This window comes from Martes martes (assembly GCF_963455335.1).
Source record: "Martes martes genome assembly, chromosome: 1".
Classification (NCBI taxonomy): Eukaryota; Metazoa; Chordata; class Mammalia; order Carnivora; family Mustelidae; genus Martes; species Martes martes.
The window spans coordinates 104,790,788-104,805,168 of NC_137888.1; the positions used below are offsets into that span (position 1 = coordinate 104,790,788).

Consider the following 14,381-nt stretch of genomic DNA (forward strand, 5'->3'; position numbering starts at 1 on the left):
GTACAGGAAAGCAAGGCAATAGAGCATTGGGATATACGTTTTATATTAGTGAAATAAATATTCATTAGAGGGGGATTGACCACAATCCTATATTTTCTTGCAAAGCACCAAGCAACTGCTGTAAGACACCTGAGTAAATGATGTTCTATTTATGCTTTATTACTGAGAATAGGTGCTAAAGATTGCCTATGTCATGCTAAGGAATTCAAGTGAAAGGGGGAGGTAAACGGCTAGTTCTCTTAAGAGAGAGAAAACAAATTTCAAAGCAAAGAAATGCGGGTGTGACCAAGCAGTGTGAACTTCGGTCATTAAGGCATTGTACGATCTTCCCTTTGTTAGGGTCACCTAAAATAAAGAGGCATCTTAACAATCAGTAGTGTGTTAGACTCAATGACTTCAGAATAGAACAGACCACAGTGCACCTGGGTGGCTCGGTTGGCTCGGTTTTGGCTCAGGTCGCGATCTCGGGATCCTGGGATGGAGCCCCGAGTTGGGCTCTGCTTAGCGGAGTGTTTGCATATCTCCGTTTCCTTCTACTCCTCCCCCTGCTCGCTTGCTCTCTCGCTCTCTCTTTCTAATAAATAAATCTTAAAAAAAGAAAAGAAAGGAACAGGTCATAGCCACTTAGGAGCTCAGTCTGAGGAGGGGGCCTGGCACGGAACTAGGAGGACAGGACAGAGACGTTAAGGCTTGGCGGTTCCCGCCAGACTTTTCCTTTTAAGACAATAAACCCCGAGAGTCCTTGGCTCCGCCCCATCGTCGCTTAGTAACTAAGGAACTCACGATCATCTTCCGCCCCCACGTGGACGCCTTTAAAAGTGCAGCCATGCCTCCTGCAGGAGAGTCCGTCAGGACCAGAAGTGAACTGAGAGTCCTCTCCAACCCCTTTGTTTTGTTCGAGGCCTTGCATAAATCACATAGTGAGTTAGCAATATGTATTCTAAGGGTGGCTCTGGAACTGCGACACGCGTGATCTAAATCCTCACATCAAACGATCATGGAGTCACGTGGGTTCTGTGTCATCAGGTCATCCAGTATAGCCCCGCCTCGCAAGCCCAGCGAGCATAGCAGAAGCATCTCCAGCTTGGGAGACCCAGAGACCTGTGTCCAGTCCTGACCCTAAAAAGCTACTCAACATCTCTGAGCCTCAGTTTTCTCATAAAGCATGGATGTACTTTGCAAAGTCGGTGCAAGCATTACACAGATACTATCTGTCAGACACTGCAAACTCAAATGCTTTTGGGCCATGCTAGGTCGGTGGAGTCTGGTAAACTGGAGAGCACCACCCCTTTCTAAAGAGAACATTCCCTACTCTGTTCCAGCCAGTTGTTAAGTAGAAATATGGCCCCTGTGTTGCCAATTTTCAAAAATATTGCACAGTCCGATATCAGTGATATCAGTGGTTTTCATTGTTCAACTTCTAATGGATGTACATGGTCCGGGAGGAGATCAATAATGGTGGTGGCAATGGCTGGGGCGGCCTGTTCTCAGGACCCCACCCCTGTACGTTCTTCCTGCCAGGTCACAGCTTCTGCACAAGGTGCTATATATATAGTCCGGAAGGCCACTAAAACCCAGCCCGTATCATCACCCTCCTCAGGAGTCAGGGAGGTTGGGCAACAACACTGGAACCCATTCTAAATCACTTCATCTCCAGGCTGTTCCCACTGAGGATTCCAAACGCCTCCTGGGAAGACGCGATCTCTGAAGTCATCCTGAAATAACACTTTTAGCACCTAATTTCTAGTTTGCATCTGAATTGCCACACATTTTAGAGAGATTTTTTTTTAATAGCTTCCTGGTTTGTACTTAACCACCAAGGATTTTTATTTGTTTTTTAATGTGCTAACCACAGGCCACATTATTTTGGGCTACTGATAAGAGGTTTCCAAATATTTAGGCTTCCTAGAAGAGTCACTGACTTGAAGTTCCAGTTTTCATCCCCCTTGCCCTGCCCCACCACCATCACCACTAGGGATCTTGTGATCTGAGTGATGCCCATGGATCTGAGTACTGCCATTTCTATTGATGCAGAGAATGATAGATCTTAGTTATTTGAGAGGCTTTCCCCAACCACCCCATCCCCCACCCCACCCAGCCCAGGCTCTTACAACTAGGCAGCTGGGAGAGGCAGCCCAACCTACCTTAATGTGAGCACACAGGGCAGGATCAGAAAAACCAAGGATTTGGAAAAAGAGTTTAATGTTTGTTGCTATCACAAAACCCTTGCGTTCAGCAGATCCTAGTTCCTAACTGCCACGGGGAATGCAGCAGACTTGAATGTGAAAGCCATAGGCTTGGGTACCTAACATTTGTGAATCTTTAGCATTACTAAACTTGTCTTATGCCCTATCATCTTACTCTGATCACACACAAAGTGCTTACAATGGCCTTGAGACTCATTATTATCACTCAGAATTTACTCAGCTACACAGACCTTTTTCCTGTTTCTTGAAGACACTGAGCCTCCTGCCTAAGGGCCTCTGCACTGGCTATTCCCTCTACCTGGAATATGCTTCCTCCAGGCATTCACAGGCCCTACACTTTTTCTTCACTCAAGTTTCTCTATAATAGTCTCTATCAGAAAGCACATCTGCTCACCCTGTTTAAAATTACCCTGATTTTCCAGCATTTATCACTACTTGGCATTATTTATATACTTGTTTGGTTGTTGCCGATCTTTACTAGAATGGTAGCTCATGAGAGCAGTGACATTGTTTTACTTGAGGATGCGGAGCCCTAGAACCTAGAATTGTGCCTGGCATGTAGTAGATGCTCAATAAATATTTGCTACATTGTTTCACAAGGACTAACCCCATTACTCCCTCTACCAACATCTATTTATGATTTAGTCAGAACGAAGTCTAATGTATTGTTTCCTCCAGGTTTCTAGGGTGACCTTTTCTGGGATGCACTTTGATAAGAAAAAAAAACCATTCCTGCCTAGACTGGTTTTGTCACTGTCCCAATCTCTGACTACTTCTGGCTCTGGGTCACATTTCTGGGAAATTACACAATAGAGGCTCCCATTACTATACTTATGTTATAAAAGAATAGACTCTTACCGGCAAAAATTCTGTTTGTCTAAGGTCAGAACTCATGGGCTTCTTCTTGCAGGTAGACCTTTCCCTCCAGTTTCTGTTGTGTTAAACCAAGGGTTTGCAACCTCCACTCCCCTGGTCCCTACCCAGTCTTTGTCTGGGTCTGTGCCCAGAAGCCTTGTATTTTTCAGGTGTGGGTTATGACTTGTGACCCACTGGTAGGTGATGAAATTAACTTAATAAATTTTGAACAGCATTTTAAGAAGAACTAGAATAGAAAATATTGAAAATGTTTCTATTTTGAAATTGTGGGACATAGTCTAAAAAGTTTGAGAGCATCACTCTGGCCTATATAAGTTGAAAGAAGTTTTAGCATTATTATTCTCTTTAATTATCTTTAGAATATTCTAGAGGGAGAGGTTATAGCACTCCTGGTCTCACAGTGAGCTTATGTTGAGTTGTAGAAAACACTCAGCCCCCTTTTAAAATTCCCCCACCAGCAGTACGAGTGGTGGGCACACTTACCTGTTTTATTGTCTCTGTTCCATAAAGCAAATATACCTGGGGTGCCCAAAATGGCCAAAGTTCTTTGCGTGAACACTCCTTTCAAACTCTTGCACTAACAGATGTGATCAAACCTAACACGGCTACCTAAGAATACATCCCTGGGATGAACCAGCCTTCCTTTTGTGTTTCTGTCTGGAAAAGCTCAAGAGTGTCAAAAGAACTTACCATGTGCTGTAGTCAACACCTGAGGATAGGCCCCGGACCTTCCTTTCTTAGAGCATTTACTAAAAATGGCTTACAACAGTAAATCCATCCTCTGTGCCTTTGAGATAGGTATGTACCTCCTATAGCCCAGGAGTGTCTTTCTCAAGGACCTGATAAGCCATTCCTTTGGATGTAACTACCAGGAAGTAGAGGGCCTCTGCCTGCCAGTCTCTGTGGAAGGAGGGAACCCTAACTTCAACATTGCCTGCTGGCAGACACAGGAGGGCTAAGCACACTTACTGACCAATGCTTTCTGACTTTTCATTTCCCTGCCTCTACCTCAGTGCCCACCTGTTCCCTCTCTCCTCCTCTCAGTTTTCCCTTTAGTACCTGTTCAGCTCTGCACAAAGCAGATGGGGCTCAGCCCTTTCCTCTACTGTCAGTAGTTGCTGGATAAAATCTGTTCTCTCTGATTTAGCTGTGTGCAGCTTTGTTTATTGTTGACAGCATGTACACACACGTGCTCACAGGCGCACATACGTACATCCCCACCCCCCACCTAAGGATAATGCTGCTTCTCAAAGACAGGTGAACCCTGGCATCCTCATCACCCAGAGCATTGCTCCTTTTTGTACTTATTTTCCTATAGCATCTCTAAGTCATTAGTAAAGTCTTATTCAGCTGTTCCAGCCTGGTCTGTGATGTCCTTTGGGAAATTAAGAGCCATGTATGGGACTCTTTCCTTACAGGGATAAGAGTTGAGGCTATGAGACCCAACTCTCTGTCCCCACTGGGAGTTTCTCCCTCTACTGCAAACTTGGAGGAACTGGGTCAGTTTTACCAAAGGAAAAGGAAATTTTTCTTACACACAAACCTTTTTAAAGAATTTGTAGCCAGAGTCAGTCTCCTATCTCCTTTTGCTTTTTCTCGAAACTTCAGAAATTAGGGGACCCGAGAGATACTATGGTGCTAGGACAGCTAGAGGTCAACACAGGAAGGGTAATGAGGTTTCTACGTTTGGAGATCCCAGGGCAGGCAGCAGGTTAGGGACTCAGACAGATGACCAGAGATGAGGGCAGGCATGGGTGTCCAGGTAGCCTGCCATGCAGGAACCAATAACAAAGGAGATATCTGAGCATGCAAGAAGGAAAATCCCTGGGAATTAGAAACAAGCATGGAAGTGAAACCAAAGTGATTTGTAATTAGGCAGACTGCTACAGGGCAGCTTGGGAGTTGGGGAGACCTGACCCAAATTAGTTCCCAGCACCAAGGGTCTGAATTGTAGTAGCATATAAGAACAGAAAATGAGGGGCACCTGGATGGCTCAGTCGGTTAAGCATCCAACTCTTGGTTTCAGCTGAGGTCATGATCTCAGGGTTGTGAGACTGTGCCCCACAATGTAGGTCTCTGCATTCAGTAGGGAGTCTTCTTGAGGTTTTTTCGCCCTCCCTTTCCCTCTCCTTCTGCTCTCCCCTCACTGGCGCTCTCTCTCAAATAAATAAATAAATAAAACTTAAAAAAAAAAGAAAGAAAGAAAGAAAAGAAAAACAGAAAATGAGGCATGAGCCCACAGGAGGTAGAGGAGAATTGAGATCCTATATAAAGGCCATATCCCCAGTGAAAAGGGGACTGGTCCAGAGGATGCCACATACCAGCAGAGACCACCAAGAGTGGCGAGAGGAACCAAGGAAAGCTGGGCAGATGCCAGGCCCTGGCTGAGCAGCCCAGGCCTCAGATTACTACTTAGACCCAGCAGGGAAACTGGAGGGCTCAGCAGTGAATTTAAGGTCAAAACCCCATCTTGGCTCACAACGGTGCGCTGGCTGTTGAGCTGTTGTCCAGGATTAACTCCAGAGTACTTCCCACCCGTGAGATGAGGCTATGCTTCCCGAGCTTTTCCATCCAGAGTCCCCAAAGTAGAGGAGTCAGAACCTCCATTTCCAGGGAGGACAGGAGGAATGGTTAAAGTTATTCATGTGACTCCAGTTTCTTTAAAACCTCAGGTTTTCCCTTTCAGTGGCACAGGATCTTTGTAATGTTATCCAAAACAAACTAAACTGATGACAAGTTTTCCAGTGGCCGAAAACTACAGCTCTCCATCTCAACTGCCAAGTTCCAAGTGCCCTGATTTGAGAAACACAGGTTGGTTAAAGCTTCAGAAAAAACAGTGATGTTGGTAAGGTGGGGTTAATTCTTTTTATTCTTTTACTTTTTAAAAGATTTTATTTATTTATTTGACACAGAGAGAGAGAACATAAGCAGGGGGAGCAGCGGAGGGAGAGGGAGAAGCAGAATCCCCGCTGAGCAGGGAGCCCGATGTGGGGCTTGATCCTAGAATTCTGGGATCATGACCTGGGCTGAAGGTAGACGCTTAACTGACGGAGTCACCCAGGTGCAAGATTAAGTGTCAGACCAGAAATCCAAAACCTAGAAGGGGGCCTCCTGTAAGAAGGAGTAAGGCAGGCAGGATGAGAGTCATACAGCTTTCAAGTGGGTTGGTAAAAGTATGCTCATAGAGGCAATGAGACTTTAGGGAGGGGAAAGCTGTCTACTTTTTTGCCATTTTCTAGACCACTTCTGATCAATTCTAGCTTATGACTTTATTGAAACCCTGTTGAACCAGCTGAAATGTTTTAAATTCCCACCTCCTAAATTAATTTCTATTCAGATACTACTTACTCATATTAACTAAAACAAGCAAAAAAAAATTCACCTAGTAATTGTGTACAAGATTCTTATCCATTCCACACATTATTGAATAAATACAAAATTTATTTGCATATTTATGTATAAACAATATCCTTAGTTTGATAGTTTAAAAAAATACAAATTCATGTAGCCAAAATGCTGAAAGGATTTGGTCAAGTTAGCATTGACATTTTTAACCTATAAATATGAAATTGGTCAAAATTGGTTTTGCAAGAACCACATCTGAGATATTTGTGGATTTCCATGAAGTTTGACTTCAGATTCTGAGATCTAATCCAACACTCAAATCAGATATTAAGGAAAAAAATGATTTTGCAACCCCAAGGACCTTATGGTATCTACTCACTTTGAAAATTCTGAGTACTTTTCTTATTCAAAATCAAGTAGGATTCGTAAACAACAGTACCTCAAGTGCTTTTATAAATAGCAAAGCTATAGTTTCACAGCTATAAGCAAACTATATTTCTATTTCCCTGAGAGCATAGTTTGACTTCAAGGGCAGTGTGTGAGCATGTGTGTTTCCTGAAGGCACTGATGGCAGAATGTGGTGAGGGCTAAGAAGAGGACACTTATCTGTGGATGTTCAGGTGAGCTTAGTTCCCTGTCCATTTCAGATCAGCTTTGGCAACCAGGGTCCTTTAACCTCTCCGACAGTTTCCATCCCATCACAGCCTCTGGGCCTCATTTTCTTCAGGTCCAGTAAAATAGGAGAGCCAGCCAGGCAGCTCAGAGCCCTGCACCCCAACAAGTGGGTCTGGCTGCCAGTTCTGTTCGAACTTGTGCCTCTCTTTTCCTGGAACCCACTTGCCTGAACTAGCTGTTCCTTATCTCTTTTGCCTTTGAGAATGGAGTCATGCTCACAAAATCTAGAGACTATGGTATCATTTTCTAGACCTGTATCCTTAAACTTGACTTTCTCTTTCTCCTCCTAGCTCATCCTCTTCCTCCCGGCCAGGGAGGTCCCTCACACAACCTGCTTCCAGATCCAGTCTGCTGGGCCAAGAAGAGCCCCTTGCCCTGCCTCAGTCCCTGGAGCCCTTTGCATCTGGCTCACCTGGCACCAACCTGCCTCTTCCCCCTGCTGGTGGGATGGGTTATGACAGCTACACAAACAAAAATTTTTGATTGATTGTTCACCTGCAAATGGAAATTAGATTTTAAGAGCCTCCATCTGGGCTGGCGCCTAGAAGCTTAAATCGCAATATGCTTATAAAGTTTCACCAAATTACTTGAACTCTTTTCTTTCTTTAAAAGCTGCTGATTGGCAGCTTTAAGTACAGAACTCTGTACCATCTTAACAGGTGTGACTGTCTGCCAACCCATGCCATTATTGAGAATCTCTATTTCTTAAGGGTCAGGCACCTGAGATTTTACAAGTCGCCTGCATATCTGATGACATAAAAATCACATAGAATCCTTCCCTTGCCTTCATTTAAATATTCTGAACTAGTCCTGATACTTGCGTCCTGCAGTTAGAACCAGATTTATAACACAGAGATCCTAAACCCCTTTCCCAGAGTAGGGATGATTCACTGATGAGCGCAAAATTTGCTGATTGTTCTTTTCAAAAGACTGCCATGACAAGGAACACTCTCTTTCTGAGGGGAGCTCTCTGCATATGCCACTGATGTTGTCATTGGATATCCATCTTGGAAGTTCTTCCCTGAAATGGTCTTGGGAAAATGATTTCTCCTATAGCTCATAAATGGTTTCTGAAGGGGATCTCAAAGAAAGTCAAATATATAAGCAATGGCCACATCACTGGCCCAAGAACACAGCTTTCCAAGATGCCCCTGGGAGAGCAATAAAGACATGGATGTAACCTCATAACTTCATATACATCTCATTTTTCTCTAACTTGAAAAGAAAAAATATAATGTTGACTAGTGGCCTGTTTACTGGTTTACTGAGTGTTTCTTGGTCGGGGAGAATTTGTCTTATTCATTGGTGTCCCCGAGTCTTGACAAACAGAAAGAACTCCTTGAATATTTGCTAAATGGAACTAGATTAAATTGTTTCAGTTGAAATCTTCATTAAGGTTATTAGTGCTTATGAGTAAGTACATCACTCACTGTAATGTGTTCTACATTTCCACAAATATGTGTGTATTTTCCCATCCTGCTTTTCAGAGCAGGGAGCTGAACCTAACCTGACCCCAAGGCACAGAATTTTTCACACACCAACAAGCGTTTATATTTATCCCCAGTGACATAAATGTACATAGAAATCTCATTTGTAATGTTCCAAGTCTTTTTTTCTTTTCAGATTTGAACTTTAGCTTCTAACCACAACTTTTCTATGAAAATTCAACTATCAACTCTAATACCTCTAACTTCCCAAACTATTCAGAAGTACGAGCACAGTCTGCCGCATCTGACATGAAATAAAACTCTGTAAAAAGATCGGAAATCGTTATGATGAAAATAAAACACATTGGGTAATGCAGTTACTATGTTGTTACCATGGTTGTTGCTTTTTAAGTACAGCACATGAAACAGGATCTCTTGATCTGTTTCCCCAATTTGGAGATTAGAATGAATTTCCAGTGAGCTCATCTGAAAGCTCTATCTCTTAGAGTGGACAGACTCCATTCTTTGTGACCAAATTGTGCCAGACTGATCCAAAAACCAAATAGAAGGGCTTCAAAGGATCCTGAAAACTAAGGTTCCAGGAAGGTGGGGACTCAGGGACACGGACTCAAATCTCAGTCTAAAAGGCAGAAAGTATATGGTTCAAGAAGAGTCAGTCATTCCTGCGGTGGCCAGCAGGGAGGGAATTTTTACATTTAAAAAAAAAAATAGTAATCTGAGTCTCTGGAAAACCCTTTCTATACTGCAATATAGGTGTTGGGCATGAAGAGGTGAGGGCACTGGCCTGTGCTGAAGGTACAATTCTGTCTGGCAAGGACAGTTCTGGTCTGAATGTACCTCTGTGATCCTAAGAAATAGAGGTTTTGATGGGGGGAAAGTCTTTTATCTCTTTCTAAGCATATAGGTTTTCCCAGAGCCATCTCCTGGTCCTGTCAGATAGAACAACATATAAGACACTCTTGACAAGGTGTCTTGTCACCTTGTGACAAGGTGACAAGGAGAAAAATAGGAGAAAAAAAGAAAAGGAAAAAAAAAAAAAAGAAACAACTTTATTTCCTTGCCTTTCTGAGTGAATCCTTTTAGCAAACTTGTCAGAACAAAAAATGAACCAGTTTTTGTTTGTTTTGTTTCCTACTCGGAGATAGACAACATGACAGAACGCCACTGACCTTTCAATGGAAAGAGCTGGGTTTAGATTCCTGACTTAGCTACTTAGAATCAGAGACACCAGGGGCAAAGCCCTAAGCCTCTCAGAAACTCAGTTTCCTCAGCTGTAAAACTGAAGTGATCATACCCAGTCACCAGGTCGTTATGATGGTTAAATGAATTGATACACACAAGTGCCTGGCACAGAACCTGGCATGGGACAGGTGTGTCCTGAATGTTAAGTAGTCTTCTTCTTTCCTCCTGAGGTAGGTCACGCAAACATTCCTGGCTGGTCTCGAGTGTCCCAAAGCTGTGACTTCCAAGGAGCCCCCATGGGGGCCCAGGTGTAGGGCCGGTAGCTCAAGGCCAGCCTGCTGTCTTTAGTGGCATGAACCCAGGCAACAGGTGCAGAGAGCGGTCTCCCGGCACCTGGTGCCCTTGCGCAGTCACACTGACACGGCTCCAGGCACGATCCTCCGGATGTGGGTGTAAGACTTCCTGATGGTGACGCTGCCATGGTGCGACACCCCCCGGGGCAGGACACACTCCTCTGTCAGTTTCTGGGCCTCAGGGTCCCAACACAGCACGGTGGCAATGACCTCATTCTTCTCGTCCCTCCCCCCGGTGATGTAGAGCCGGTTGTTGCAGGGTGCGATGCCGCAGCTGGCCCTCTCGTGGCTGAGCTGGGTCACCAGGCACCAGCTGTCCTCCAGGGGGCTGTAGGCATAGAGTGCTCTCATGGCCCCTCCTGAAGAGGAAGGCAAACACGGTGGGCATCTTACTGTTCTGGTTTTCTTCCCCTTTACCCACAAAAATCCCACTTCCGCTCGGTAAAATCTACCATCTTGCCAATAGAAAGGGTAGATTCATGGCTCTCCAGAAAGGTTGAATGGGTAGAAGGGGCAGTAAGTCTCACGCTGGCAACCCTTCAAAGAGCCCTTTAAACTCTGAGGTCAGGTGCTAATCAGGTGTTAAACAACAACTGGCTTCACACAGTGCCAAAATGTACCCTAAGACTGCTCCCTAGAAGAAATACCATCTTGTTCATTGGGTGCACTCAGCTCATCATCCCAGCTCTGCCACGTTTTTATTGTAACGATAATCCCTGAGACCAAGGTGATTTTAAGACACCAGAAGGACCATGGACATAAAGCACCTGCAGAAGGCCTGGTGCATAGAAGCTATCAACACATGACCATGACTAGAGGAGGTGGCATCTCTCTGTAGACTGAGCATGACCTGGCACACCAGTCCGAGTCACCATCTTAAGATGAGCTTTGAAGTCATGAGACTGACGATACAGATACAGGAAACCTGAAGCAAGGGCGAGAAGGGCTTTTTCCTTAATCTCTTCCTGTATTTTGCCTCCAGGAAGCCTTCTCTGATTAGCTCTTATTTGCTGAAGTTACATATTTTTGGCATCTCCTTACATCAGGGACTCTCAGTTGTGGCTGCACAGGAGAAATCGCCTGCACATTCGAAACACCTTGCTCTGCTGGCCAGCGTCCTCCCTCTCATTCTGATATCATTGGTCTGGGGTAAGCTCCAGCAATGCATATTTCTGTAAAAAGCTCCCCAGGTGATTCTCATGAATAGTCAGGATTGAGATCCATCATCCTTAACAATTACATGCCTACTGTGGTCTGACCAGTCAGGCTTTCCTCTTGGCTAAATGCAACTTGTCAGAGCTCCCAAAGCAAGTGGAAAGAGTAAAATTCCCATGAACACAAAATAAGAAATGATGATAGCTACCATTTAGCGGTCACTTATCATATACACTGTGCACATTTCAATATCTGTACATTTGCTAATGTTTACAATACACTTTGTTCCTGTAGCAGCTTCTGGCTCCTCCACTGGATCCCACTGTCAGTCTGCTTTGTATGTCCCCTGAAAGTGAGCTGTTTCTGCATCCAAGACTGGAAGGTAAATTCCACCAAGGCCTAGACCAATCTGGTCTTTTCTTTTTTTGAACCTCACCCACATCACCCAGGAATCTGAGTTCCCAGGAGGGCCTCATCTGATCTCCCTGTGAGGCTGCATGGGTGGGGGGGCTCAGATAAATAAGATGCCATTCATTGACTTACCAACAACATAGATGCGGTCCCGGAAACTGACGGCATTGATGCATTTAGCCTCCACTGGCATGGACGACTTTAAACTCCATTTATTAGTTGAAGGGTCATAACACTGAGTCTTGTCTGTGGCCAGTTTCCCATTGGGTCCTCCCCCAATCACATAGAGCTTCTTCTTATGGCTCGTAGCTGCGAAGGAACTGACGTGGACAAGAAGGGGAGCAGCCTGCAGAGGCACAGGGCACCAGGAGAAGCTGTCAGTCACACAGCTACAGACTGCTCCCAGATTGCTGCAGGGGCTCACAGGACACAGGCCAGGAGCTAAGGGACGCAAGTCTGGGCATCCTCTGCCTGAGGTCACAAGGCCTTTGGGCTTGGCTCCCTCTGAGATGCAGAGAGGTCAAAACATGCATTTACCACCCTCCCTGAAAGCTCAGGACGGGCTAGAACAGGCTGAGTTTCTTCCAAACTCCAGCTATCAGGTGAGTAAAGGTGTACGTGAGAATAAGTGTTTATACAGATGAAACCAGCCAATGTTGGAGGAAAATGCTTTCTCAAACATGCATATTTATATTCATTCATGTATTCCTTCATTCAAATAATATTCACTGAGTGCCTCCTATGTGCCAGGCATTGTCCTTATTGCTTCTATCTAGGAAGAAAAGCTGGTATAAGGGTTTCAGGTGGCCATAGGTAAGCCGACTCCCATTCTGGGGCAAAATGAAGATTTGGGGATTAAGCCAGACTTGTGCTCCCACCCTGTGAACCCCACGGCACTTAAGGGGACTTCCCAGAGCCTCTTATCCATGGACATGGCCCTCATTAGTCATGGTGCAACTCTGTAACAGGACTTGACAAGTTGAGCAGATCTGGGGCACACCCCCATAAATGTTAAGGGCTATACAGCAGTTTTCAGGTTGACAGATCTTGGCTGGATGCCATGACGACCTGGCTACCTTTGCTTGTGTCCCTAATGACCAGGTTTTACACTCCCCCATGTGGAACATATTCTGACATATGATCTAATAAGGAGAAAGAAAATTTGAAATTGGGCATAACCTGAAAATACAGGAAGTGAGATATTATTATTATTATTATTATTATTATTATTCTTGTAAAGACACTTAACATGAGATCTACTCTCTTGACAAATTTTTTTTTCCACATGAGATGGGTAACGTGCCAAGGTCATGAAAAAGTTTGAGGGGGCACATGTCACACAACAGTGTGAACATGCAATCATCACACTTATAAACTACAAAAGGATCTCTCAACATATTTTTAAGCATAAACTACAGTACCGTTATCTGTAGCAGACCACCAGAGCTCATTCATCTCGTGTAACTGAAACTCTATGCCCATTAACTAACAATGATATACACCGGAGGTTGAATAGCTAGTCTTGCAAGCAGCATGTAAATTGTTCATCAATAGGCAAATAAATAAGGGCTAAGCTCTAAACACTACCAAATCACTCCGACTCAGTAAACAGTGTATTAAAGGGATCCTTATATGCCCACTGTGGAGACAACAAGGGCAGATAGCATCTGGGGAGATAGCGACTCTGAGCTAAGACATGCCAACTGAGTTTAGGACCAAGTCTCCCCTCTACACCTGGGGTTCTTGCCCACACAGAACTTCCCTACCTGGAAAGAAGTTGTTTCTGTGACCTGATCAGCAATGCTGAAGCAAAGGCTCCTTTTAGGAGAGAAGCTCAGAGCCACCAACAATGTTCTCAGTGGGAGCAGAGAGATCAGAAAACCATATGCCTACATGGGCATATACTTTTCTTTTTTTTTAAAGCTTTGAAGTAGTAATACAAAGTCACTCATAGAAATAAATCTCCTATACCTCTGACCAGCAGTTATGGAAGGGGTCGTAAGTCTCCACATTGTTGATCCTCTGCAAGCCATCAAAACCTCCAATCACATAGACCTTGCCACCTAACACCACCATCTTATGCCTCCAGCGGCCTATATTTAAATACTCAATTTGAATCCATTTGTTGATTGAAGAATTGTATTTCCAAACATCGTGTTGTGTTTCTTTGCCACCTAGAAGAGAAATAGAGCATTTAAGAAACCACTAGATGTGTCAGAAATACAGCTTCCTCCATAATTTCCCACAGTCCTTAAGAAAATGATCTGGATCAGGAGACAGAGCCAACACAGGGGAATAGAGAGAGCCAGTGTGAGGCTGGGGTGAATTGTGTACCAGACTGTGTCATGTGTCACCTCTGTGCTTTGAGTTCAGAGAAGAAGTGGCTGAATGAGTTGGGTCCAGAGAAGTCTTCAGGGAAGTGGCACCAAGTCCACATAGGTGGGTAGGGGCCAGCAGGTACCTGGACTCCATGTCTGTGCAGCCAAGGGACAGGAAGTAAGGCAGGTCAGGTGAGGTTGGACTTTTGCCAGTAGGGACTGTAGAGCCTTGACCAGCTGCTAAATTAGAAGGCACCTCAAGTTTTGTTTGCTTACTTATTTAGACAAATACAAACCTGGAAAAATCACTAAGAAATCTTACAAAATTGTCTCAGTTCAAATCTCTGATCTATTCAAAAATCATAAGTGGGATTTGTCCTATTGTTAAATAATTGTTTATTATAAAAGAAT

The 14,381-nt window shown here is 44.3% G+C and overlaps 1 protein-coding gene across 1 annotated transcript in view; it reads right to left on the minus strand.

Annotated features, from left to right (window-relative positions):
- Window positions 1–8,724: 8,724 nt before the first annotated feature.
- The window catches only part of KLHL6 (kelch like family member 6), a gene marked incomplete at its 5' end in the record, with an annotated part of 56,590 nt that continues 50,933 nt past the window's right edge, over window positions 8,725–14,381 (minus strand). The window contains 3 exons of the mRNA XM_080826719.1: window positions 8,725–10,445; window positions 11,785–11,998; window positions 13,624–13,826. Of these exons, the coding sequence (XP_080682845.1) occupies window positions 10,144–10,445; window positions 11,785–11,998; window positions 13,624–13,826 (719 nt within the window). The 3' untranslated portion in view covers window positions 8,725–10,143. The remainder of the gene's footprint in view (window positions 10,446–11,784; window positions 11,999–13,623; window positions 13,827–14,381) is intronic.